This window comes from Anabrus simplex, chromosome 4 (assembly GCF_040414725.1).
Source record: "Anabrus simplex isolate iqAnaSimp1 chromosome 4, ASM4041472v1, whole genome shotgun sequence".
NCBI classification, from domain to species: domain Eukaryota; kingdom Metazoa; phylum Arthropoda; class Insecta; order Orthoptera; family Tettigoniidae; genus Anabrus; species Anabrus simplex.
Genome location: NC_090268.1, coordinates 76718731 through 76744900, shown reverse-complemented (window position 1 = coordinate 76744900; position 26170 = coordinate 76718731). Strand labels below are relative to the sequence as shown.

The 26170-nt window shown below is 39.4% G+C and overlaps 1 protein-coding gene across 1 annotated transcript in view; it reads left to right on the top strand.

Moving 5' to 3' along the window:
- The window catches only part of LOC136872176 (uncharacterized), a 95354-nt gene that overhangs the window by 5890 nt on the left and 63294 nt on the right, over window positions 1–26170 (top strand). The window contains exons 2-5 of the mRNA XM_067146014.2: window positions 6694–6833; window positions 10475–10703; window positions 24236–24627; window positions 25882–26052. Of these exons, the coding sequence (XP_067002115.2) occupies window positions 6694–6833; window positions 10475–10703; window positions 24236–24627; window positions 25882–26052 (932 nt within the window). The remainder of the gene's footprint in view (window positions 1–6693; window positions 6834–10474; window positions 10704–24235; window positions 24628–25881; window positions 26053–26170) is intronic.

The following is a 26170-nucleotide window of genomic DNA, read 5'->3' as shown; positions in this document are numbered from 1 at the left end:
CCTTTGGTGGTGCTATTTGAGGATCCAACCAGCCTCTGGGCTGATGACCTAACAGACAGACAATATAACTATTTTCCCAATGTCTGAAACATTGTCATCATTGGCTACAACATTCCTTAAATGAATATAATCATCTACCCGAACTATCTCTTGGTTTATTTGGATGCAGAGCAGACGTTCACTCTCAAGCTTGGCGTACATACAGACTATAAATTGATAAAAATGCTGTTCACATTCCAGAATATGATTTGGTAATTCGGGCCTTATCATTATTCTGTAGACATAAAATTTCATAGCTGATGCTTATTTATTAGTGGTTCTATCACTACTAGGGGCTGCCTGGCCGAGGCGGTAAAGGCGTGCTCGGTTCGCCTGGAAGGACGTGGGTTCGAATCCCCGTTAGGAAGCCGTAAAAACTGAGAAACGAGATTTCCACTTCCGAAGGTGCATATGGCCCTGCGGTTCACTCAGCCTACACCAAAAATGAGTACCAGGTTAATTCCTAGGGGCAAAGGCGGCCGGGCGTAGAGCTAACCGCTCTACCCCATTGCGTGCCGCGGTTAACAATGGTGGAAGCCTTTACCTTCCACTCCTCCAAGGGCCTTCATGGCTTGTACGGAGGTGGCTTTGTCTTTGTTTGTCTATCACTACCAGGATCAGTATGCCTGAGATTAAAGTGGTACCCATCTTCACCCACTGTATTATTGGATACTGAAGGCTATCGTACGATCTACTGCAAAACTTCGGTCCGTCTATGAACAATTACGTCACGCCTACTGCAGTCATGACAATGGCCACTTCATTAATAGTCAGAGCACTTAAACGTCGTTCAGGGTCACCTACTGGTATCTTGTCTGCTGATCTAACAACCTTACAGTATATTCGACATTCGATTCAAGGCGATCTTAAACATATTTACCGAATTGTTATACTCATGCAACAATCTCCGTAGTGCTATAACACGCTCTCTCTTCTAGCCCCGAGAATGTTTTTTTACAGCGCTGATCGATTTGTTGTTCGTCCCTCTTAAAGTAAATTTGAAAAACAAATCGGATGCTCATTAGGAAAGGCAGGAACTGATCCAGCTTGGTGATAACCCTTAAATGAACAATTCATTATTTCTTTTAAATATCATGGCTTTTCATTCCAAAAGTAATACATTATTATCAGAAAAATATTGAAGAAATTAATTGTGAAAATGAAGTTTTATTTATTTATTTATTTATTTATTTATTTATTTATTTATTTATTTATTTATTTATTTATTTATTTATTTATTTATTTGGATCGGTCAAAATGTTCAGAAATTTGAATATTTTACCCACTGGTATATACAAAGCTGTACGATTACTGTGGCTGATGCCACACTTCAATCTTAGGGATGTACCTCACTCACGAATTCGCTGAAGTAAACAACATTTTATTTGGTTTTACCTCAAGTTTATATTTCAGTCCAACTGATTAGCAAGAAAAATCATAACATAAAAGATTGTTCATTTTTCAATACACTAGCGACTCAGTTTGCAAGGTGGAAGTAAATGTACACGTGTAAAACCGTAAAGCAGATAAAACTAGCAAGTAAATTCTCCTTTGCACATATGTAATGCTGTTCATTTAAGGGATAAATTTGGCCTTACACTTTGAAAGTTGCGTGAAACCAGTTTCTTTTGCCATTGCTGTTGTACCAAAAGATGTTATCTAAAAGCATGAATTGTATTTCCTTATGTTTTGTAGGAAGTGGATGGACTCGGAAGTAGTTCCTGATGTATATACATGGTGTGACCGTGATGATGTTACAAACTTTCAGGGATGATGGAGGACGGCAAATCTATCGTTGATGATGATGATGATGATGCTTGTTTTTAAAGGGGACTAACATCGAGGTCATCGGCCCCTAATGGTACGAAATGAGACGAAATGGAATGACAAATTAAAAGTCCAAAATCCTCCACTGACCAGAACTCAAAACATGGGGACGAAGAATGATGATGATACTTGTTGTTTAAAGGGGCCTAACATCGAGGTCATCGGCCCCTAATGGTACGAAATGAAAGAACAAAAATGTCAAATTCATCCACTGACCAAAAATAAATGTCATGAAGGATGAATGGATGGACATGAACCCAACAAAAAAAAAAGAAAACAAACAAACAAAATACAGTGGATCAGACTCAAATAAAGATCATACATAATTGAGTACTGACCAAGGGACCACTCATAAAGCACAATGTTGCTTGATGTCCAAAGGGGTGCAAAATTCATGTCTAAGGCCCCACAGAATGGTACATGTCGCGAGTAAAGTAGAACCATGCTATTTGTCATGTTGGGGTACTAATGAAAAGTAGCGAAACTCACGGTGTTCCACACAAGACGGTACTAATCACAAGTATTGTACTTCGTACAGGTAACGCAGATCTATGGTGTTTCTTACACAATGGCGCCACTCATAGCCAACGCAAACCAATGAGTTTCCTCACCTAGGTGTACTAGGCACGGGTGCCGGTCCCACGGGCTCCGTGGTGTTCCTCACAGAGTGGATACTAATCAAAGGCAACGCAGACCCACTGTGTCGCTCATATAGTGGTACAACTCACAGGCTACGCCCAGACCCGCGGTGGTGCTCACATGGGTACGACGCACGGGTACTGGAAACCCACAGAGGAACCAACTCTCTGCTGCTACTAATCACAAACCCATTTCGTACCGAATATAGTGGTTCAACTCGCAAGTACAGGCAACCCATGGTGTTCCCCGCGTGATGGTACCAATCAAAAGTAGTTTCATGGTTCTAATGCAAACATCCCTTGATCGTCCCTTGTAGTCGCCTCTCACGACAGGCAGGGGATACCGTGGGTGTATTATTCGTCTGCGTCCCCCATCCACAGGGGGTAAAGAGAGAGAGAAGAGAAGAAAGAAGGGATCCGTCACTTCGAAAGATGAAGTAACGGACGAAGAAAGGCAAGGGCCACGAAGGGCGTGAAATGAAAGACTCCCTAGGCCTCGAATGCTCTAATACCGTCGGGTTCGGAAAAGAACAAGAGTTGACCAAGGGAGGTCGGACAGGATAGACGAAAGTGAGGAGCCTGGCACAAGTAAGTGGAAGCAATGCCAAGACTCAGCTAAGGGCCCCGTGGTCGCCAATCCACGCTCCCAAGTTGAGAGCCCCTTGGGCCCCTGTTAGTCGCCTCTTACGACAGGCAGGGGATACCGGGTGTGTATTCTACATGTGCGTCCCCCATCCGCAGGGGTTGGACGAAGAATGAATGAATGGATATGAATTTTAAACAGTCAGTGGATCCGACCTTCAATGTCTCGTATTCAGAGAAACTGACGTGAAACAATAGTATTACTGACTAAGGGACTGCGTCTATAGCATAACACTGAAACGATGATGCTTTTAGTCTAAAAGGGTCCAAAGTCCAAGTCATCGGCCCCTCATAATAGTACTTATCGCTAGGAAAGTAGAACCATGGTATTTGTACTAATCAAGAGTAGCGTAGACTCGCGGTATTCCACACAGTATGGTACTACTCACAGGTAATGAAATTCGCACATGGAATACAGACCTAAGGTGTTTCGCACATTACGGTGCCATTTACAGGCAACGCAAACCTATGGTGTTCATCACATAAGTGTACTAACCACAGGGACCCGCACTATCACGTGGTGTTCCTCATACAGTGGGTACTAATCATAGGTAAGCCAGAACCATGGTGTCGCTCCTGAAGTGGTACTAATCACAGGTGCTGTAGAAGCCGGCAACGCACTCTGTTGCTACTAATCACAAACCTATTTGGTACCTAACACAGTGGTACTACGCGCAATAAAAGCGACCCATGGTGTTCCCCACTTGGTGGTACTTATCACAAGTAGTTTCATGGTTCTAATTACAATCATCCCTTGGTCGCACCTTTTAGTCGCCTCTTACAACAGGCAAGGGATACCGTGGGTGTATTCTTCGTCTGCGTCCCCCACCCACAGGGGGTGGCAAATGTATCAATTTGAGATAAGGGACCATATTCCGAAAACGATCGAGTCAAAAGTCAAGCAAAATTCTACTCATTGAAATCCGTTTACCAGCACAAGTTTCACAAGAATATAACAAATGTTCGAAGTGGCGTATCCCTGGTGTCGTTTGAACAGCAGAATTCTTGCGAAGAGATCCTCTTCAGTCTCGACAGGGGTTTTATACACGAGGCTTTTCACATGGCACCTCAAGAAGAAATCAACTTAACGTTTGACTGTCGGCCGCAGTGGTGTAGTGGATACAGCGTTGGTCTACTAATCCCAAGTTAAACGGGTTCAGACCCGACTGAGGTCGGTGGCTTTTAAGGGTGTCGATAGGTGACAACCCCATGTCGTTGGCTTCCAGCACGTTAAAGAACTATTGCGGAACAAATTTTCGACACCTCGACGTCAGTTAAGAACGGACGGACTTAAAAAAACTTGGATTATTAACAAACTTTGACTTGAACGTTTCCGGACTCAGGTTTCTTATCTCAAATTGATCCATTTGCCATCCTCCATCATACCTAAAAGTTGATATCATCACGGATACACCCTGTATAAAAAACAGTGCTATTGAAGGTGGAGGTAACTTAATTTTTCCGTTTGAGCAACTTATTCCAGGCGATTCCAGTGGGACTTTTTTATCTGAAAGTGATGGCATATGAAATTCATTTTTCCAGTTGTAAATTTCGGGTGAAATCCATAATCGTATTTGATCGTACTGAAATGCCTCTAATTTCAGATCAGACCACTTAAATGTTTGCCTTGTATGGCCGATGTCAAGTCGGCCTTGACCCTGCTCAGTAGTTTCCCCAGCCCTTGATGCAGCCTGCGTTATTTGGTCGCAAGAATAACATTATCTGCAAGAATGTGCTTTATACTTCCATTTTTCTCAATTGAGATTTGGGCTTCACCGATAGCCTTGGTAGCCCTCAGTATACGCCACTGCGTAGACCGTATAAGCGTGTTCTTTGCCACTTCAAATTCACATATTGTATCGGTAATTGATTATTTGGATTGAGTTTGGTCAATACATGTCTATCTTCCGTCGAATTTCTCTGACAGGAGATATGTATAGGCCTACTATGTATAACTTTCTGTAGTAATTTCTGTACTGGGCGGTACACCTCCACGCCGCTAATTCAAACTTTGCGCCAGTTGAAACTCCTCTGCTGGAGGAAGTCTGAACTTTATCTACTGTATTAATTTTCAAGTTTCTCAGAAGATGTCACTACTTGGAAATTTTGAAGTTTCTGAACTGGGTCGTTTTCGATGTATTTTTGTTTTACCTGTAGTAAGAAGTGTGAACTTTCTCTTTTAGAGGACACTACTGAAGAACTACAATGGTGCACCCTAGTGCGAAGTGAAAGAACTGTTCTTTTGGAGAAATTTTTATTTCAAAAGTTTGTTCCTTGTTAAATTTCTTTCTGTTATTGTTTAAGTTGGCTGTATAACCCTTTCTTTCCCCTTGTTTTGAATTTAGCCAATCCCGAATTTCTTTAATTAATTTATGACCAATCAGGTGTATCTTCTCCAAAGGGGATATATTGCTTAACCCTAGCCAATAAAGTTATTGTGGGAGGGTGTTCTCATTCCTGAAACGCCTCGAACTTTCCGCGAGAGTATATAAACTGCTGATTTTCGGGTCTCCGCGCCACTTCAGTAACATCTTTCAGTGTGTAAAGTACGTAGCAGGGGGTGGGAAGCGCCTCTTTCTTCGGGCAGCAGTTCAGCCACAAGGTAATGGCCTTTTAATAACTTCTTTTCTTGCTAGCTCAGCAGTTTAACTCTCGGGGCAGGTCCGAAGCCTTTTCCATGTAACTTTCCTTTAATAATGTAAAGACACTCGGTGTCAATTCTTTCTGTTTTAACTACATATTGGGATAGAGAGTGCTTAACCCTCTCTAGCTCCCACTCATATTGCATTGAGGTGAACTTATTTTTCTCAACCGGTTCTTCCTTAACGTAATGTAAATTGTTTCCTTCTAAAAGTCACCTCTTTAGTATGGGATTAGCCCTTGCATAAACGGCCTAGTGCCAAGTAGGTTTTAAACAAAATGTATTAGGAGTGCATATCGCCTCCTCTCAAATTGGTATTTTAGAGGCCATGTAATTAACCTTTTCTCACTTAATAGGCCTCAGTAGGTTGGGTATTTTACCCCTGTGTTTATGTCCTTAGAGGACAGCTTGAAGGTGGAATTTGGTGTGGCCTTTGATAGGCTTGAACGTTGAGAGCGGTTTGTTCTTTTTGAAATTTGGTTCTGCGTGCCTCGAGGAGGCTTTACTGTGTAATTGGGAGCAAGTGCTCCTGGGCATGATTGGGGTCTTCTGCCCCTTTGTTGAATTCTGTATATCGTAAAGTTGGGCTAATTGCTCAAGAATTGTGTGTCTGGCTCTCGGAGCCCAAATCCTGTAACTCTGTAATTGTACATTCTCGAATATTGGCTTTGCTACTCTGTACCTGCCATTCTTGTTATTTCTTGATTTTGCAAAGAAAATATAACCTTGTTAAAATTTTAATTAACTTTAATTTCGTAGCCTGAGACCTGTTCACCCCCGCACTTTCTTTCACCTCTGCTGTTCCACAGATACCTCGGAACAATTTCAAAAGGAGATGTTATTAACTTTTGGAAATATACTGAATATATATAAATCTCGTTAACATAAATGCTCATTTGATTCCAGGACGGTGTTTATAGCTGCTGTTGTGATAACAGTATCGTACTCTGTAAACCACGACACAGACGATGATAACGGGACGACCCCCGCGGTACCTTCTTCGGCGGAGATGCTGATCCTACTTAAGCAGCCATGGCCTCTGAAAGGTGAGCTACTGAATAAATTCATTTTTTAATGAATAGCATACAGCACAATCTATATATATACAAAGTAAGAATTTTGTTAGTAAATTCTTCAGAATTTAAAAAGAGTGGTATTTTTGTATCGGTCGTGTCCACAGAAACAAAGAAATGCACTTTTTAATTTTCCGTAATGTCTGTCTGTCTGTCTGTCTGTCTGTCTGTCTGTCTGTCTGTCTGTCTGTCTGTCTGTCTGTCTGTCTGTGTGTACGTGCATCACGAGAAAACGGATGAAGAGAATTTAATGAAAATCGGTATGTAAAGTCGCGGAATGAGCTACTACAATCTAGGCTATAAATCATTTTATTCATGCTGAGTGAAATGGTAGTTTAGGGGAAGGCCTAAAATTTAATCCTCAAATATTTATGTTATTAGTGGCCCTATCGATACATAACTACAGTTCTATATAATTAAATTTGCGATCATTTATGCCTTATACATTTTTTCTGTACCGGCTCTGAAACAGAGATATTCATAAATTTGTATTTTTGTTGCTAAGTCCATGTCAACGCCGAGCCAGGAGAAAATGGGTAAACATAATTTAATGAAAATCTGTATATAGTCAGGGAATAAGAAACTACACTCTAAGCTATAAACAATGTTATTCACCCTGAATGGAATGGTAGTTTAGGGGAAGGTGCGTAAAATTTAATCTTTAAATACCTATGTTATTGGTTCTATCGTCCGACTCGTTGGCTGAATGGTCAGTGTACTGGCCTTCGGTTCAGAGGGTCCCGGGTTCGATTCCCGGCCTGGTCGGGGATTTTAACCTTAATTGGTTAATTCCAATGGCCCGGGGGCTGGGTGTTTGTCATGTCCTCGACATCCCTGCAACTCACACACCACACATAACACTCTCCTCCACCACAATAACACGCAGTTACCTACACATAGCAGATGCCGCCCACCCTCATCGGAGGGTCTGCCTTACAAGGGCTGCACTCGGCTAGAAATAGCCACACGAAATTATTATTATTATTGGTTCTATCGTCAAGTACTACATAACAAAATAATACAATTTCCGATCATTTATGTTTTATTCAGTTTTACCGTACCGACTGTGGTAAGAGTTGTATTTCAGAGTCGGAAAAAAAAAAAAAAAATTTGAAGGCCTACAATATCGAAAGCTCATAAAATTGATCAACAATAACATTAGATTGACCATTGTTTGTTGTGATATTCCTTTTCTCTTATGCTGCCACTTATCTCCGATAGACAGGATTACTGCTGTGTACCGAGGATAACAGCCTGCCTGAATATTGGCGGGAAATAGCTGGGGAGTTAGATAACTTCCTTCTTTAGCATGCCATTCCTCTGGTTCATACATTTTCTGATACTGCTGGTACGTAACACACTGGTTCATCATAGTATTTCAGGTATTCGATCCCTACTCTGACGTGCTGATTGGAATGATCAGTGTGTACACTTAACGGAATAATGGCAGAGGTTCACTTGTGACCTGTCTAGAATTACAGAATTACAGTTTCAGCCTATCCCAAATTACAGCACCACCATTCACGAAATAACTCCAAATTCAACCCTGAAAAAGCCGTTTCTTAAGAATAGCTTTTTCCTCTTCACTTGTATTAAATTCTACATTCATTTTATACCAAATTAGCAGCGAAGAGGGGATTTCTCCCCTGACTTGGAGGCAAAATTTGCCTCGAATTCAGATAGCTTTTTCTCCCCGCCAGTGCAGTGAATTGAAATTTTTCGACTCATCGAACACTTCTATTAAACAAGTGAGTAAAACGGCATAGTTTTTGCCCTGGGACTCTACGCTATTCCCCCCCTCCAAAAAATTAAAATGTTCACGGCTCACGTCTGTCTGTGGCCTGGTCATTCCAGCTCTTCAATAAATAAATAAATAAATAAATAAATAAATAAATAAATAAATAAATAAATAAATAAATAAATAAATAAATAAATAAATAAATAAATAAATAAATAAATAAATAAATAAATAAATAAATAAATAAATAAATAAATAAATAAATAAATAAATAAATAAATAAATAAATAAATAAATAAATAAATAAATAAATAAATAAATAAATAAATAAATAAATAAATAAATAAATAAATAAATAAATAAATAAATAAATAAATAAATAAATAAATAAATAAATAAATAAATAAATAAATAAATAAATAAATAAATAAATAAATAAATAAATAAATAAATAAATAAATAAATAAATAAATAAATAAATAAATAAATAAATAAATAAATAAATAAATAAATAAATAAATAAATAAATAAATAAATAAATAAATAAATAAATAAATAAATAAATAAATAAATAAATAAATAAATAAATAAATAAATAAATAAATAAATAAATAAATAAATAAATAAATAAATAAATAAATAAATAAATAAATAAATAAATAAATAAATAAATAAATAAATAAATAAATAAATAAATAAATAAATAAATAAATAAATAAATAAATAAATAAATAAATAAATAAATAAATAAATAAATAAATAAATAAATAAATAAATAAATAAATAAATAAATAAATAAATAAATAAATAAATAAATAAATAAATAAATAAATAAATAAATAAATAAATAAATAAATAAATAAATAAATAAATAAATAAATAAATAAATAAATAAATAAATAAATAAATAAATAAATAAATAAATAAATAAATAAATAAATAAATAAATAAATAAATAAATAAATAAATAAATAAATAAATAAATAAATAAATAAATAAATAAATAAATAAATAAATAAATAAATAAATAAATAAATAAATAAATAAATAAATAAATAAATAAATAAATAAATAAATAAATAAATAAATAAATAAATAAATAAATAAATAAATAAATAAATAAATAAATAAATAAATAAATAAATAAATAAATAAATAAATAAATAAATAAATAAATAAATAAATAAATAAATAAATAAATAAATAAATAAATAAATAAATAAATAAATAAATAAATAAATAAATAAATAAATAAATAAATAAATAAATAAATAAATAAATAAATAAATAAATAAATAAATAAATAAATAAATAAATAAATAAATAAATAAATAAATAAATAAATAAATAAATAAATAAATAAATAAATAAATAAATAAATAAATAAATAAATAAATAAATAAATAAATAAATAAATAAATAAATAAATAAATAAATAAATAAATAAATAAATAAATAAATAAATAAATAAATAAATAAATAAATAAATAAATAAATAAATAAATAAATAAATAAATAAATAAATAAATAAATAAATAAATAAATAAATAAATAAATAAATAGGGAAACGTAGACGGCAGATGAGCAACCATTTCACTGTTATCAGTTTTGCCCCATAACGTATCTTACCGGTACCTTTGAATATGCTTGACACTTAATTACTCAAATATTTAGACAGCCGTATCCTTATAATGAATGCGGTTAATAGAAATGGCGAGCCGAACTCACCACTCAGGTCGAATTCAGACTTGATTAATCTCTTCTCTGAAAAAAATATTTTTTGTTGGGCACAGTGAATGGGACTATCTAATTTCATCCATATCTGAAGCCTAATTTAGATCTGTAACCTCTTTTACAGGCAGTCCGACCCCGACAGACCCGATCTGGAGTCACCCAGCGATCAATACCGGCGATCTGGAGGCTGCCATTGAGATTGGACAGGAGGAATTGAGGTCTCGAGACGAGCTGGAATCTGTCTCGCCCTCTCTAGACCTAAACTCGCCATCGTTCAAGCACACAAAGGCTGTGAGTACGAGTCCTCGAGCCACGGAATTAGCGAGGTCTGCCTTTGTCATGAATGTCGCCACTAAACACCTTATGGCCGGGTGAGTATTTCGTCTCTCTTTTCATCCAATGTACAGTAGCTCAAAAGAGTATTGGCCTGTCGAGATATGATACATGTGAGGACGAGGAATCAAATGGAATGATGATAAAAATTGACATATACTAGAATCCTTGATTGCCTATCATCTTGTGCAACATATGCATTGTAAGAAAAACATAATTAGTCCATATCCATATAACCAAAACACCTTAACTTAAAACAATCATTTTCACTTGTGACCAAAAAAGTATTGGTCTGAATTAACATAACACAGCTTCTTGATCCTTCGTGAATGTTTCAGTACTTGGTAGGTCCTCCTTTCCTCTTTATAATATCATCTAACCTATTTGGCATCGATCGTATCAAGGTTTCCGTAGTTTCCCTTGATATGTTATTCCATTTGGTGATTAAGGCTTCTTTCAGGTCAGCTTTGTTTGATATCGCATGCTTTCTCACGTTTTGCTCCAAATAGTGCCACAAATTCCCGGTGGGGTTGATGTCGGGAGAATGTGGTGGAGTTTCCATCCAACTCGGTGTATTATATAACAGCCATACATTCGTGTTCAGGGTTGAATGTTTGGGGTCGTTACCTTGCGTAAACGTATACTTTGCTGAGAGTCCCATTTTTTGTACATTTGATGGAAGATGTGTCTTGAGGATGTTCATGTATGCTTTGTGATCCGTAGTCGCTTAAATAAAGGCTAAATTACCTATACTATTCGCACTCACACAACCCCACACCATCAGGGAACCACCTCCATGTTTCACAGTAGCAGTCAGATACTTCTCTTCAAGTTCAGAATTCGTTTTCCTTCACACAGTCACTCGTCTGTCTGACCTGAAGAGGGTAAATTTACCCTCATCGGTAAAAACGACTGTCTTCCAATCCTCATAGCTGTAATTTCTGTGCTCTTTAGCGTACGCAAATCTCTTCTTCCTGGTAGTCTTACTGCTGTACGGCTTTCTACGGGCTGTTTTGCCCGCATATCCTCTTTCGCGGAGCACATTTCAGATGACGCTTGCACTTCTACATCTTGTTGTAAGGCAGTTGCTATCTTCGACGCACATAGTTGAGGATTTTGGGCTACTTCACGAACAATTTGTCGTTTGTCTTGTATTAATAACTTCGAGGGGCGGCCACTTCTTGGTCTATTTTCTATTGTCTTTGTTCCTTTGTACGTGTACACAATATTTTTGACAGTTGTAACAGCTCATCCAGTAAGTTAACTTATGTCCTTGGAAGATTTACCTTTTTGAAATAGTCGCACTGCAATCCTCCTTTCTTCCACGGTTGTTTCTTTAATTTTCCTTCCCATTGCTAGCTGAATGCGGAAACATTGCTGGCTATTACCATCCAACGTGTCAGCACAGACATAATGAGCCCGACTTTCGGCAGAAAGCACAATGTCACGACGATATTGTTTACTAGACCAATAGCCTACTTGTTTGGCGTGTATTACTGGTCTGTTTCCAAACAGCGTGTATCTCCTTGGCCCCATATTGAACCTACTGATGTACATACGTGTAATTCCATTTTATGCACCATTGTTTGTACTATACTGTTCCGTTCATACCAACGACTATGGGCAGACCAATACTTTTTTGAGCCACTGTATTTTGAGTTACGTCTTCACTGAAAGAAGAAAATTTGTTCCAGGGAAGAACATACTTGTTCCATTGGTAATGTTAACAGTCGAGCACTGGATACGGCTCAAGTTAATAACGTTAGTAGATATACAGGGTTATTCACTTAAAATGTTACACGGAAATAACTTCTAAACCATTAAATATATCGGTATTTTGTTTTCATATTCTTAAATAGTACCCATCAGCTTGTAAAATAATGTGCTACGTATTCTCATGGGGTGATTAATAACCGAGATATTGATACTAACACCATATTTTTAAATAGAACGGCACAAATTCATACAGCTCGTCTAAAAGTTCAACTGCGTACAAGTTCAAATATGTAAGTATTTTCAAAATCGGACAGTTACTTTTTCAGATACCAATAAGAAAAGAATGCGCTATTTTGCATGCCGCATCAGACAGCGTAAGTCGGGCAAGGACATACTGACGCGCAAGCAGGTTCTTGAGTGCAATTCCAGCCACAGAATGTATACCAAGAATGTAAACGTATCGTACACATGTGATGGGTTTGCAAAGTGTGTATGACAAGCGAACTCATGACAGGACAGGGAGGTGTGATGTATTTAAAAGGAATAAAATAATTACTTTGACTTCAAAGGAACATAACGAAAGCTATAATTGTCACTGGTTTGAGTGTACAGTACATACTACTGTATGAATTGAGAAATATACATAATACAGGACACCGGAAGAGCTCCTTCTAGAAAAGAAAATTAATAATGTCCGAAGAATCTCCCTTCCCCGTTGTGTGTTCCCCAGTCATACAATAACGTTCCACACCCAGGGTATATTACGGTACATCACATTATGTGTACGATAGTTTACAGTACATGCCTGGTATCCGTTCTGTGGCTGGAATCAATGCCAGGAAACAAGCTGCGTGCCAGTACGTCCTTGGCCGACCGTACGCTGTCTGATGCGGTACGCAAAAGCCCAGATGCATTCTTATTGCTATCTCAAAACGTAACTGTCCGATTTTCAAAATACTTAGATATTTGAACTTGTACGCAGTTGAACTTTTAGGCCAGCTGTATGCATTTCTGCCGTTTCATTTAAGAATATGGAGTTAGTATCAATATTTCGGTTATTAATCATCCCATAAGAATAAGTAGCACGTTATTTTACAAGACTCTGGGTATCATTTACGAATATGAAAACAGAATGCCGATATCTTTAATGGTTTAGAAGTTATTTACGTGTAACATCTTAGGTGAATAACCCTGTATATAAATCAGCTAGTTCAGTGGGCTGAGTGACCAGGTTCGATTGTGGCTCAGTCCAGTGGTTTTTGAAGGTGTTCAAATACGTCAGCCTCGTGTTGGTAGATTTACTGGCACGTAAAAGAACTCGTGCGTGACTAAATGAATTTTAGGCCTTCCCCTAAATTACCTTTTCACTCAGCGAGAATGTAGTGATTCTCCGACTTTACATATCGATTTTCATTCATTTCTCTTCAGCCATTTTTTCGCGATGCACATACATACACTACATACTACATAGATGACGAAAAATTTAAAAAAAATATTTCCTTGTTACTGTGGACACGGCTACTACACAAATGCCATTCTTTCTTAATTCTGAGCAACGTACAGACAAAACTCCTATATTATACATAGTATGTAGCTAATGCTACTGATAGCATGGAAAAGAGGGAAGATCCAGGCATCTAAGGCATTTCAGTTATTGACAATCAAAGCGTAAAGCAAATATTGAACTGGTTATGTAATTTTAAACCGGAATTAATGAATATTAATGTGGTAATTTTACCGAAATTAAGAAACTGATATGCAGTATTTGAGTGAAGTTGTGAAATTTTTTTTTTTGCTAGTTGCTTTACGTCGCACCGACACAGATAGGTCTTATGGCGACGATAGGAGAGGGAAGGCCTAGGAGTTGGAAGGAAGCGGCCGTGGCCTTAATTAAGGTACAGCCCCAGCATTTGCCTGGTGTGAAAATGGGAAACCACGGAAAACCATTTTCAGGGCTGCCGATAGTGGGATTCGAACCTACTATCTCCCGGATGCAAGCTCACAGCCGCGCGCCTCTACGCGCACGGCCAACTCGCCCGGTGAATTTTTTTTTAATATGTACATATGCATGATTCCACACCCATTCGGGTAATGGTGCGGAGTGGCTGGGCAAAGGCACGCATCAAATACATCTTTCACAATGACAAATCACTTACATTTCATTACCGAATTGTTTATTCTAAATTAGGTAGTAGAACAAAATAACGGCAAATAGCTCAAAATGGCATCACTATTACTTACTCGTAGAGATAATCTTCTTCTAACACAAACAAATTACACAATGAACTAAAATAAGGATAGAAAAGTACAGTCGAAATCGGTTATAACGAGAGCGAAGGGACCAAAAATTAGACACATGCTTGCAAAGATATGAAACTTAAATTTAATTTTTGATTTGACATTTATTAAAACGGCAATTCCATTAGATTAGATTGTGACCTCTGAGGATGCTCATTAAATTATAATAAGGAGTACAAAGTCGAATATTCTTCATCATGCAGTCTGATTGACATTGGTTGCTACAGTGAGAAGGTAGGAGCTAAGGCAATGAGCCAGGCTAAGATAAGAACTTAAGCTGCTGCACTCACCTGACTGAAGAGAGCTCCAAGTGAAACCGATGTCACAGAAAGGCCTGAAACAATAACAAATAAAATTACTTTGTTGTAAAATATAATATTTCACTGTATCATAAGATTATTTTATCACTAGGCTAGTACATTGAAATTATTAGTGAATAGTCCACAAGGGAGAAAGTTTAGCCTGAAGAAATTCAATTAGTTGATAATGATTGCTATTTTAAGAAGCCTAAGACCGTGAGGATTATTAATGGATTATTATCAATAATTCAACAGAAAAGGACGCGAGAATGTCGGTACTTGGAAGTAAACAAAGGACCAGAAGAAGCAGCCTGGAAAGGGAACGATAGTAAGTTCGTAGGGAGCTTTAAAAAGACAAACGAACCAAGATGAGGAATCTCACGGGTTTCACACTTCTAATCCTCTCAAACCTAATAAGAGTAAAGAAAACTGCGAAACCATCCTTGTAACACTAATTATAGGAAATACGACTTGGTAACTATCCTTGTAATACTTATCATAGGAAATGTAACTGGGCAACCATCCTTGTAACACTTATCATAGGAAATACAACTGGGCAACCATCCTTGTAACACTTATCAGAGGAAATACAACTGGGCAACCATCCTTGTAACACTTATCATAGGAAATACAACTGGGCAACCAGCCGTGTAACACTTATCAGAGGAAATACAACTGGGCAACCATCCTTGTAACACTTATCAGAGGAAATGCAACTGAGCAACCATCCTTGTAACACTTATCATAGGAAATATAATTGGGCAACCATCCTTGTAACACTAATTATAGGAAATACAACAAGGCAACCATCCTTGTAACACTAATTATAGGAAATACAACTAGGCAACCATCCTTGTAACACTTATCATAGGAAATGTAACTGGGCAACCATCCTTGTAACACTAATTATAGGAAATACGACTTGGCAACCATCCTTATAACACTAATTATAGGAAATACAACTGGGCAACCATCCTTGTTACACTTATCATAGGAAATGTAACTGGGCAACCATCATTGTAACATTTATCATAGGAAATGCAACTGGACAACCATCCTCATACAATTTGGCAATAGGGGCCGATGACCTAAAGGTTAGGCCCCTTTAAACAACAAGCATCATCATCATCATCATCATCATCATCATTGTTCCGGGGTTTGTGTGGAACGCAGAGATGGTGAAAGAAGGTGCGGGCTTGAATGGGTCTAACTACAATATCAATAATTGAATTAAAATTGTAAAAGGTTATATTTCTTTTAGAACTTCAAACTTAACAATTATTCACTGAATGGACGTAACAATAAAACATAAGGTACAATGACAATTTCAGAAATTGGAAAATTCTAGATTCAGACCCTGACAATTCTGGGCTGCAAGCCCCTAGATTACAATTCCAGAGGTACCGGATCCAGTTTACAAATTTAATTCAAACAAGGAATCATTTACTCAAGGGCAGAAATTCTCTAACTCAGGAGCACTTGCTCCCAAAATACAACATCTAGCCTTCCAGAGGCCCACTTTACTATTACCAAAACTTCGAAACAGAGCTAACAGGCTCTCAGTTGCTACTAGCCTACTCAAGGCAACATCACATGAAAATCTTACAATCTCTGGCCTCCCAAGGCACAACTTACAATTAGAATTGGTTTTTACTCAGGGGTATCTAGTATCCAACCTACAGGGCCTTTGCGAAAAAAGAACAGGTTAAATAAACGGCCCGAACACAAACTGAACGGAGGCGTACACTGCACTCCCAGATAATGAAGAATTAAAACCTACAGGGCTCTCGGCCGATGAAACATGGGCTAATCCCAAGCTACTTGAGGTGGCACGCATGGAAATAACTGTAATACATTACAAAAAGGTTGCTAAATCGCAGAAACCTCAAATCAAGATGAAGGGCAGCTCGAGAGGGTAACTCACTCTCTATCCCCGATTTACAGTTAAAAATTTTATGAAGTTTTTACATTAGCCGAAAGAAAAGTTACATTTTAGAAAAGTATTGTTGCGTAATTAAAGATTCGGACCTTTCCCTGGAATAAAACTGTGGAGGTAGCAAGAAAGAATGATTTTATGTGGCCATTACCTTATAGATGTTCTGCTGACCGAAGAAGGAGGCGGCCCCGTCTCCTGCCTTAACACACACACTAATAAAGACGGTGATCAAATGGCAAGGAAACATGAAAAGCCGCAGTTTATATACCCTCAGGGAAGGTTCGAGATCATTCAAGACTAATCAGGACACACCAACTTAATTTTTATTGGCAGATTGAAAGTGAACAAGAAATGCGAGATTGGTTGAAAAATTAATTACCAAAATTTATGATTGGTCCGATTCAAAAGTGGCGGAAAGAAAGGGAAGTGTTGCCAATCCAAAAATAAATGAACAGCGATCAGTTATGGACAACCTAGAAATACAAAACTTCTTTAAATTATATTTTCTTTCTCTTTGCACCAGAGTGCATGATCATAAGTTTTAGTAGTGTCATCTGTAGAAAGATGTCCAAACTTCTTGATGTATAGCAAAACAAACAAGGAGAAATTCAGTCAGTTTAGGAAACTTCACAACAAAACAATTACTTAATATTTCAGTGGTGACATCTTCTCATTAAAGTTCCAAGTGCGCCAAGGTGCGGGCGTGAATGGATGGACAGAGAAAAGATCGAAGCAGAATTTAAAACACTAACATTGAATATTTTATATATTGCCTTTTTCTTAACTTTGGTAAACAACAACAGCAAATCAGAAGCTCGTCGGCTCAAATAACGGGAACAATAAAAGTTCAGGTACACAATAATTTGTAGAAAGAGCTTGTAGCTCCAAAGTTACAGTATTCAAAAGAGCATCATTGCTTCCTTCAATCAATACTCTAGGAGACTGCGCTCCCAAAACTTATTACAATCTAGCCTCCCCAAGGCACAATTTTCTAATCCAAATTTTACTTTAGATCATTACAAAATAGTTTACTGTCTTACCCGCTCGACAGTCTGGTTTACACTTGACTATGAATAGTTAAAATTTAACAGAGGCAATAAGAATCAATTCTACCTGGCCTTAGTGATCAAAAAGAAAGGTTCAAGGTATCGGCCGTAAACGAAATGCTAGGAGATGCACACTTGCACTCCTTTAGAAATACACTTTGAAACACTCAAAATCCTATCTGGGCTGATGGCCCTAAGTTACAGAGGCTAGGCCTATACTACAGAGGGTGACTAGATGGAGAAAAATGTTAAGTTCCAAAAGAAAAGATAAATTTTAAAGTTTTACAAAATCATAGTCACCCCAGTACCAAGTTGAATGGGAATTAAAAGAGGGTAAACACTATTTATTTCCTGAGTTTCAATTGCCCCGCAGGGACTTGGATAAATTCCTAAGATGCCTACATCGAATTAATGTACTCAAATCATTGGCAGCTAACAACTAGGGGGCAGATCTTCATGTATTAATGTGCACTTACAAATCTATAATTCGCACCAAACTGGATTATGGTTCTGTTATATATAATTCAGCTCACTGAAAATGCTTGACCCGATTCAAAACACGTCTCTCCGAAGAGCCTTGGGAGCATTCAAAAGTAGCCCGATCTCAAGTTTATTAATTGAAGCTAATGAACCTCCGCTTCGGACTCGCAGAAAACAACTGTCTATCAACTATGCAGTAAAGATAGCGGCCTCTCCTCACTCTAGAACACGCGCTTATGTTTTCCCACGCTATCAGCCTCAACGCTATTCCTCGCAACAAAAGAGATATATACCCTTCCATTTTAGGTTTACGCAATACTTGCGGGAAATTCATTCTTCGGTTTCCCCGATTGCTTCAAGAACTAAAAAAAGACATCACATTCCCTCCAAGGAAAGCTGAACCACCACCAATAATACTAGATTTAAGTGAATTCAATAAAGAAACAACAGCCAGTACCGTATTTAAACAAATGCTATCTGAAAAGTGTGAAAGTCTGCCCAGACACACTCCTATATACATTGATGGCTCAAAAATCGAATATGGTAGCGACTGTGCTGTTGTCCACCCCGATCACACAATGAAGTGTGCACTACCAGCTACATGCTCCATATTCACATGTGAACTGTATGCTATCCTAAAAGCTATGGAATCCATAAAGAGTTCCCCCCAAAAACAATCTTTTCTAATCCTTAGTGATTCTTTATCAACAGTAAAACTCATTCAAAATGCATCATCCTCAAATATATTAGCCCAAGACATACTGCAGACTTACAGTACTGTGAAAAATAAAGGACAGGAAGTTACCATAATATGGATTCCCTCACATAAGGGAATAAAAGGCAATGAACAAGCTGACATATCAGCTAAAGAAGCAACTCGTCTTCCTGTACATGATCCAAACTTTCCAATCCCCTTCACCAATGTTGCTCCTTTTCTTACTACAAAGATCCGAAAACAGTGGTTAACTGAGTGGACAAGGGAACAACCCACAAGACTCCATGATATCAGGTGTGGATCTACAGATACATTTGATGTTCCATTCCTTCAGCGTCGAGAACAAGTGCTCATTACTAGAATACGTACAGGCCATAGCAAACTGACTCATGCGCATATCTTCTCTAAGAAACCTCCACCAATATGTGACACCTGTCAAAAAAGAAAGACTGTTGACCACATTTTACTAGAATGGCATCTATACGATCAACAAAGACAATTGTGTAATTTAAACCAGAATAGTAGTGTATGTGGCATCTTCGGATACTCAGTGTGAAAACATCATTAAGTTTTTGTAGACATACAAATCTATTCAATAACATATAATCACTATCTGATCAATATGTACTGTTGTTATTTTTACAATAGTAACTCAATGTAATCAATGTAATAATCCTGTATGTATAATTATGAATGTCACGATATGACTTTCTAAGTTAAAGCGACAATAAATAAACTTAATTTTTAAAAAAATCCTAAGAATTGCTTGAGAATTTACATTTAAAATATGATGTCGAACTTTAGAGATTTACATTAAGAAATACTTTTGAAACCTTCCTCTCAAGGCAGCTTTCGGAAACTATCACATAATTAAAAGATGTCTGCCATTACCTTGAGCTGGAGGGCCTTCCGACGACGGGCAAGGCTTGTCCCCTGCCTCCACTACGTACGTACTCTAAACCTCTTGACTGGAGCGATGGAAAAGACAATATGGCCCAAACGCTCCCAGCTTTTATAGCAGAGGGGAAGGCTCCAAAACACTCTAGGCCAAAGGCCTGCACACACCCTAATTGGCCAATTGAATTAGTATCAAAATTTTCTGATCGGCTAACAATTTCATGAAGAAGGAAGAGATAGAAGGGCTAGTAACCTTAGAACACAAACAATAATGTATGAACGCTTCAGATTAAAAAAAAACATATAATACTAAAATTCTCCTGAAAGTTAATCGTCCATCCTCCCACCAAAGGGGGCACGTAAGTCGACAGTAGAGACATCTTTTTTTCTTTTTTTGCTAGGGGCTTTACGTCGCACCGACACAGATAGGTCTCATGGCGACGATGGGATAGGAATGGCCTAGGAGTTGGAAGGAAGGGGCCGTGGCCTTAATTAAGGTACAGCCCCAGCATTTGCCTGGTGTGAAAATGGGAAACCACGGAAAACCATCTTCAGGGCTGCCGATAGTGGGATTCGAACCTACTATCTCCCGGATGCAAGCTCACAGCCGCGCGCCTCTACGCGCACGACCAACTCGCCCGGTAGTAGAGACATCTGAAGATGAAGTTCGAAACTTCTTCTGATACACAGTACAAGGTTCACATTACAGATGTTCTTCTAAAAGGCAATCAGTTTAAATGACGGAGTAGATGTACCTCCGCTACAATCACCATCACAGTTTGTCAACGATCCTCTCAGTACTGATCAGAGGAAGAACAGAAGAGGCCCAACCATTCTATGAATGGGGCTTTTGACGAAATGAAGGAAAGGCCATGAAAGGTGTGAAAATGAACGACTCCCTAGGCCTTACAAATCTAATACCATCGAGGCCAGAAGACAGTAGACCAAGGGAGGCTTGATAGGAAAGATGACAGCGGAGAGGCTAGCACAAGTAAATGGAAGCAATACCGTATTCAGCTAGGGGCCCTGCTGACCCACTCTCCCCAGTGTTTTCCATTTTAGTCGCCTCTTACGACAGGCACCCACAGGGGGTGTGAAGTTTCTAGGGGTGTGTAATTAATTCTTAGGGTTTCCGACTGGAAACCATGGAACACAGAAAATCAAACGAAGGTATCATCTGTCTGCGCCTAAGTTCAAACATTCTTGATGATGATGATGATGATAGTTTTTGTTTAAAGTGGCCTAATATCTAGGTCATCGGTCCCTAATGGTACGAAATGGGACGAAAAGTAATGACAATATAAAATTAAAAAATACATCCACTGACCAAAATTCAAAACTTGATGATGAAGAATGAATGCATGCATGAATATGAATGTAGAATAATCCGCGGATCCAACTCGCAATATTAAAAGTAAAAACAATTCCAAAATCAATCCACTGACTAGAATTCAAAAAGACGACGATGAACAATGATTATGAACATAAAAACAATCAGTGGATCCGAGCCGTAATGCCCCACCTTCCCAGAAACTAAATTAAAACAATAGTATATACTGACCAAGGGGCTGCTTCCAAAGCACAATCCTGAATCGATGATGCTTGTTGTGGAAAGGGGTCCAAAATCCAGGTTAACGGCCCCTCATAATGGCACTTATCGCTAGTAAAGGAGAACCATGGTATTTCTCATGCAGCGGTACTAATCACAAGAAGTAGACTGACGGTGTTCCTCACATAGTGGTACTACGCACAGATAATGCAGACCTGTGATGTTTCTCACATAGTGGGTACTAATCCCAGAGACCCGTACTATCCCGTGGTGTTCCTCACATAGTGGGTAGTAATCACAGGGACCCGTACTATCCCGTGGTGTTCCTCACATAGTGGGTAGTAATCACAGGGACTCGTACTATCCCATGGTGTTCCTCACATAGTGGGTAGTAATCACAGGGACCCGTACTATCCCGTGGTGTTCCTCACATAGTGGGTAGTAATCACAGGGACCCGTACTATCCCGTGGTGTTCCTCACATAGTGGGTAGTAATCACAGGGACCCGTACTATCCCGTGGTGTTCCTCACATAGTGGGTAGTAATCACAGGGACCCGTACTATCCCGTGGTGTTCCTCACATAGTGGGTAGTAATCACAGGGACCCGTACTATCCCGTGGTGTTCCTCACATAGTGGGTAGTAATCACAGGGACCCGTACTATCCCGTGGTGCTCCTCACATAGTGGGTACTAATCACAGGGACTCGTACTATCCCGTGGTGTTCCTCACATAGTGGGTAGTAATCACAGGGACCCGTACTATCCCATGGTGTTCCTCACATAGTGGGTACTAATCCCAGGGACTCGTACTATCCCGTGGTGTTCCTCACATAGTGGGTACTAATGAGAGGGATCTGTACTATCCCGTGGTGTTCCTCACATAGTGGGTAGTAATCACAGGGACTCGTACTATCCCGTGGTGTTCCTCACATAGTGGGTACTAATCACAGGGACTCGTACTATCCCATGGTGTTCCTCACATAGTGGGTACTAATCACAGAGACCCGTACTATCCCGTGGTGTTCCTCACATAGTGGGTAGTAATCACAGGGACCCGTACTATCCCGTGGTGCTCCTCACATAGTGGGTACTAATCACAGGGACTCGTACTATCCCGTGGTGTTCCTCACATAGTGGGTAGTAATCACAGGGACCGGTACTATCCCGTGGTGTTCCTCACATAGTGGGTAGTAATCACAGGGACCCGTACTATCCCGTGGTGTTCCTCACATAGTGGGTAGTAATCACAGGGACCCGTACTATCCCGTGGTGTTCCTCACATAGTGGGTAGTAATCACAGGGACCCGTACTATCCCGTGGTGTTCCTCACATAGTGGGTAGTAATCACAGCGACCCGTACTATCCCGTGGTGTTCCTCACATAGTGGGTACTAATCACAGGGACCCGTACTATCCCGTGGTGTTCCTCACATAGTGGGTACTAATCACAGGGACCCGTACTATCCCGTGGTGTTCCTCACATAGTGGGTAGTAATCACAGGGACTCGTACTATCCCATGGTGTTCCTCACATAGTGGGTACTAATCACAGGGACCCGTACTATCCCGTGGTGTTCCTCACATAGTGGGTACTAATTACAGCGACCCGTACTATCCCGTGGTGTTCCTCAGATAGTGGGTAGTAATCACAGGGACCCGTACTATCCCGTGGTGCTCCTCACATAGTGGGTACTAATCACAGGGACTCGTACTATCCCGTGGTGTTCCTCACATAGTGGGTAGTAATCACAGCGACCCGTACTATCCCGTGGTGTTCTTCACATAGTGGGTAGTAATCATAGGCAACACAGACCCACGGCGTCGCTCTTATAGTGTTACTAACCGCGCGAGTTGGCCGTGCGGTTAGGGGCGCGCAGCTGTGAGCTTGCATCCGGGAGATAGTGGGTTCGAACCCAACTGTCGGCAGCCTTGAAGATGGTTTTCTAATTTTCACACCAGGCAAATGCTGGGACGATTCCTTCCCAGTCCTAGGCCTTACCTAACCCAACGTCACCATAAGACCTATTTGTGTCGGTGCGACGTAAAACAAATAGCAAAATAAATAATAATAATAATAATAATAATAATAATAATAATAATGTTACTAATCACAGGCAACGCCCAGACCCGTGGTGTTCCTCGAAACGCAGACTCATGATGTCCACAACGCCCCAGTGAGGATAGTCTCTTCTTTTTTTTTCTCCTTGAGGTGTTACAGCCGAACCTGAACAGAAGGGAGCCTCCGTCTTAGTGGTGGATATCGTACACGGATACTGTAAACCCAGTGCGATCCACCCACAGACCCATGGTATTCCTCACATAGTGGTACTAATCGCAAGGAAAGTCGACTCATAGTCTTTCTCTCGTGATGGTCCTAATCACAGGTAATTTCACGATTCAAAATTCAGCATCCCTTGGTCGCTCCTTTTAGTAGCCCTTTTACAGGCAGGGGATACCGTGGGTGTATTCTTCGTCTGCGTCCCCCACCCACAGGAGGTCAAGCATTCTTACCGTGAGGCATTATTTAACACATTTGGCTACGAAGAGGTGTTAATGACCTGTTTTCTGAAATTGCTATGCACTATATTGTTTAGGTCAGGAGAGTCATGAATGTCCATCTGTTGCGTGTTCACAGACGGCGGATGACTACCGGTGGTTCAGTGGGTTGTGGACCGAAGCTGGACGCTGACTGGGTACCGGAAGAAGTTTGCCGGGACACATTGGACGAGTTTAGCTCCTGTCCCCCAACTCAGTACCGCAGCGTAGATGGCAGCTGCAACAACCTGCAGCATCCTCTCAAGTGGGGGGTGGCTATGCGACCGTTCCGTAGGACCATGCCTGCGGACTACGCTGACGGGGTCTCCGAGGCACGTACAGCTTCAGACGGCAGCGACCTGCCCTCGGCACGGGAGGTGAGCGTCACCGTGCACAGACCACTCTACCATGACGATCCTGACTTCACAGTCATGCTGGCCGTGTGGGGGCAGTTCATCGACCATGACATCACTGCAACAGCTCTCAGCCAAAGTGAGTACTTACTACGGTGGAAGGAAAAATCCAATTTTCTCCCTTAAAATATGATGATTTAATAATTTATTTATTCTCGTATCAGAAACGTATGGAGTAATGAAGGTCTTCTTGAATACAGGAGACTGGACAGAGTTGGCAATGCAGCAGATGTTGTACAGTCTGGACTTCTCCACATTCACACTGAATATCATTTTTACTAGAGTTTCTCCATATGGATAAATTAACCTTTGATCTGCCCACTCCAGATCTCAATCAATTCAAGGACTTCCAAGTCAGCCATTCCTCGTCATCGCCAGGAGGCAAAGTTTCTGGAATTCTTCTCCAACGAGTGGGAAGGAAGGTCGTAGTCTTCCATAGTTGCAGCCTAGCCTTTTCGGCGGTGGTTGTAAAGTCCTTTGATGTTCTAAGGAAGCTCTTCCTTGATTTCAATCGTTGCGGATGTAATTTGTACCCATGCAAAAGATGGGTTCTTTCCTGCTCCATTTTCTTTCTTTCTTTCTTTCTTTCTTTCTTTCTTTCTTTCTTTCTTTCCTTACTGGCAGCTATTTCTTTTCAAATAGAAGGTGGTGCTATTCCTGCGAGGTGGTAAAGCCATTCAACAGGAGTGGATTTCAAGCAGCCTGTTATAATTCTACAGGTTTTATTAAGAGCTACATCCACCTATACACTATAGCAAACAGGGCAGGCATACTCTGCTGCGGAATAACACAGCGCCATTGCAGACGTTTGGATGGTATCAGGATGACTTCCCCACTGTCATCCGACCAATTTCTTGAGGAGATTTTTCCTGGTGGACACCTTTGACTTGTAGTTCATGCAGTGCTTCCTGAATGTAAGAGATCTGTCGATCGTCACTCCTAGATATTTTGGAGTGTCATAGTGCTCCAGTTCGACCTTTAACCATACTATCTTCAGCTCGCGAATGGCTTCCCTGTTTCTTGCGTCTTTGAGGGGTTTTTGGTTTAAGATGGTTTATACTGTAGTATCTGGAGAGATCTTCAAGGGCATAACAATAATAGTGCAGTACATACACAATATGTGGGAAAGCAGTAATATTTGTTGCACAAAACTGAATGGGGTAAGTGAACTGTAGTCAGATGGTGCTAGGTCTATTGGTTATCTGCACCAAATCCTGGTCAGACTCATTCGCAGGATGGTCGTTGCTTGAAGACTGGAAGTTAGAGAATTAACTATAGTAAATGGTATGTTGTATCTTGTCTCATCTAAAATTACTCTAATGTCTTGTTTCAGAGTCAAGTGGTAAGAGCATCTCGTGCTGTCGTGATGGTCAGTGGCCCGAGATGAAGTTACACCCCGAGTGCTTCCCCGTACGACTATCCGTTGGGGATCCTTTCTATCACACTTACAACTTAACGTGTATGGAGTTCGTACGCTCAGCTCCAGCAGCTACTTGTTCTCTAGGTACGTACTCTACATTTACAAAGGAACGTAGTATATTCTACTAAAACATGGGGAATACAAGCCTCGCAAAGCTGCTTTCCTCTGCTAGTCAACAGCAATGAAAATAATAATTAAATTA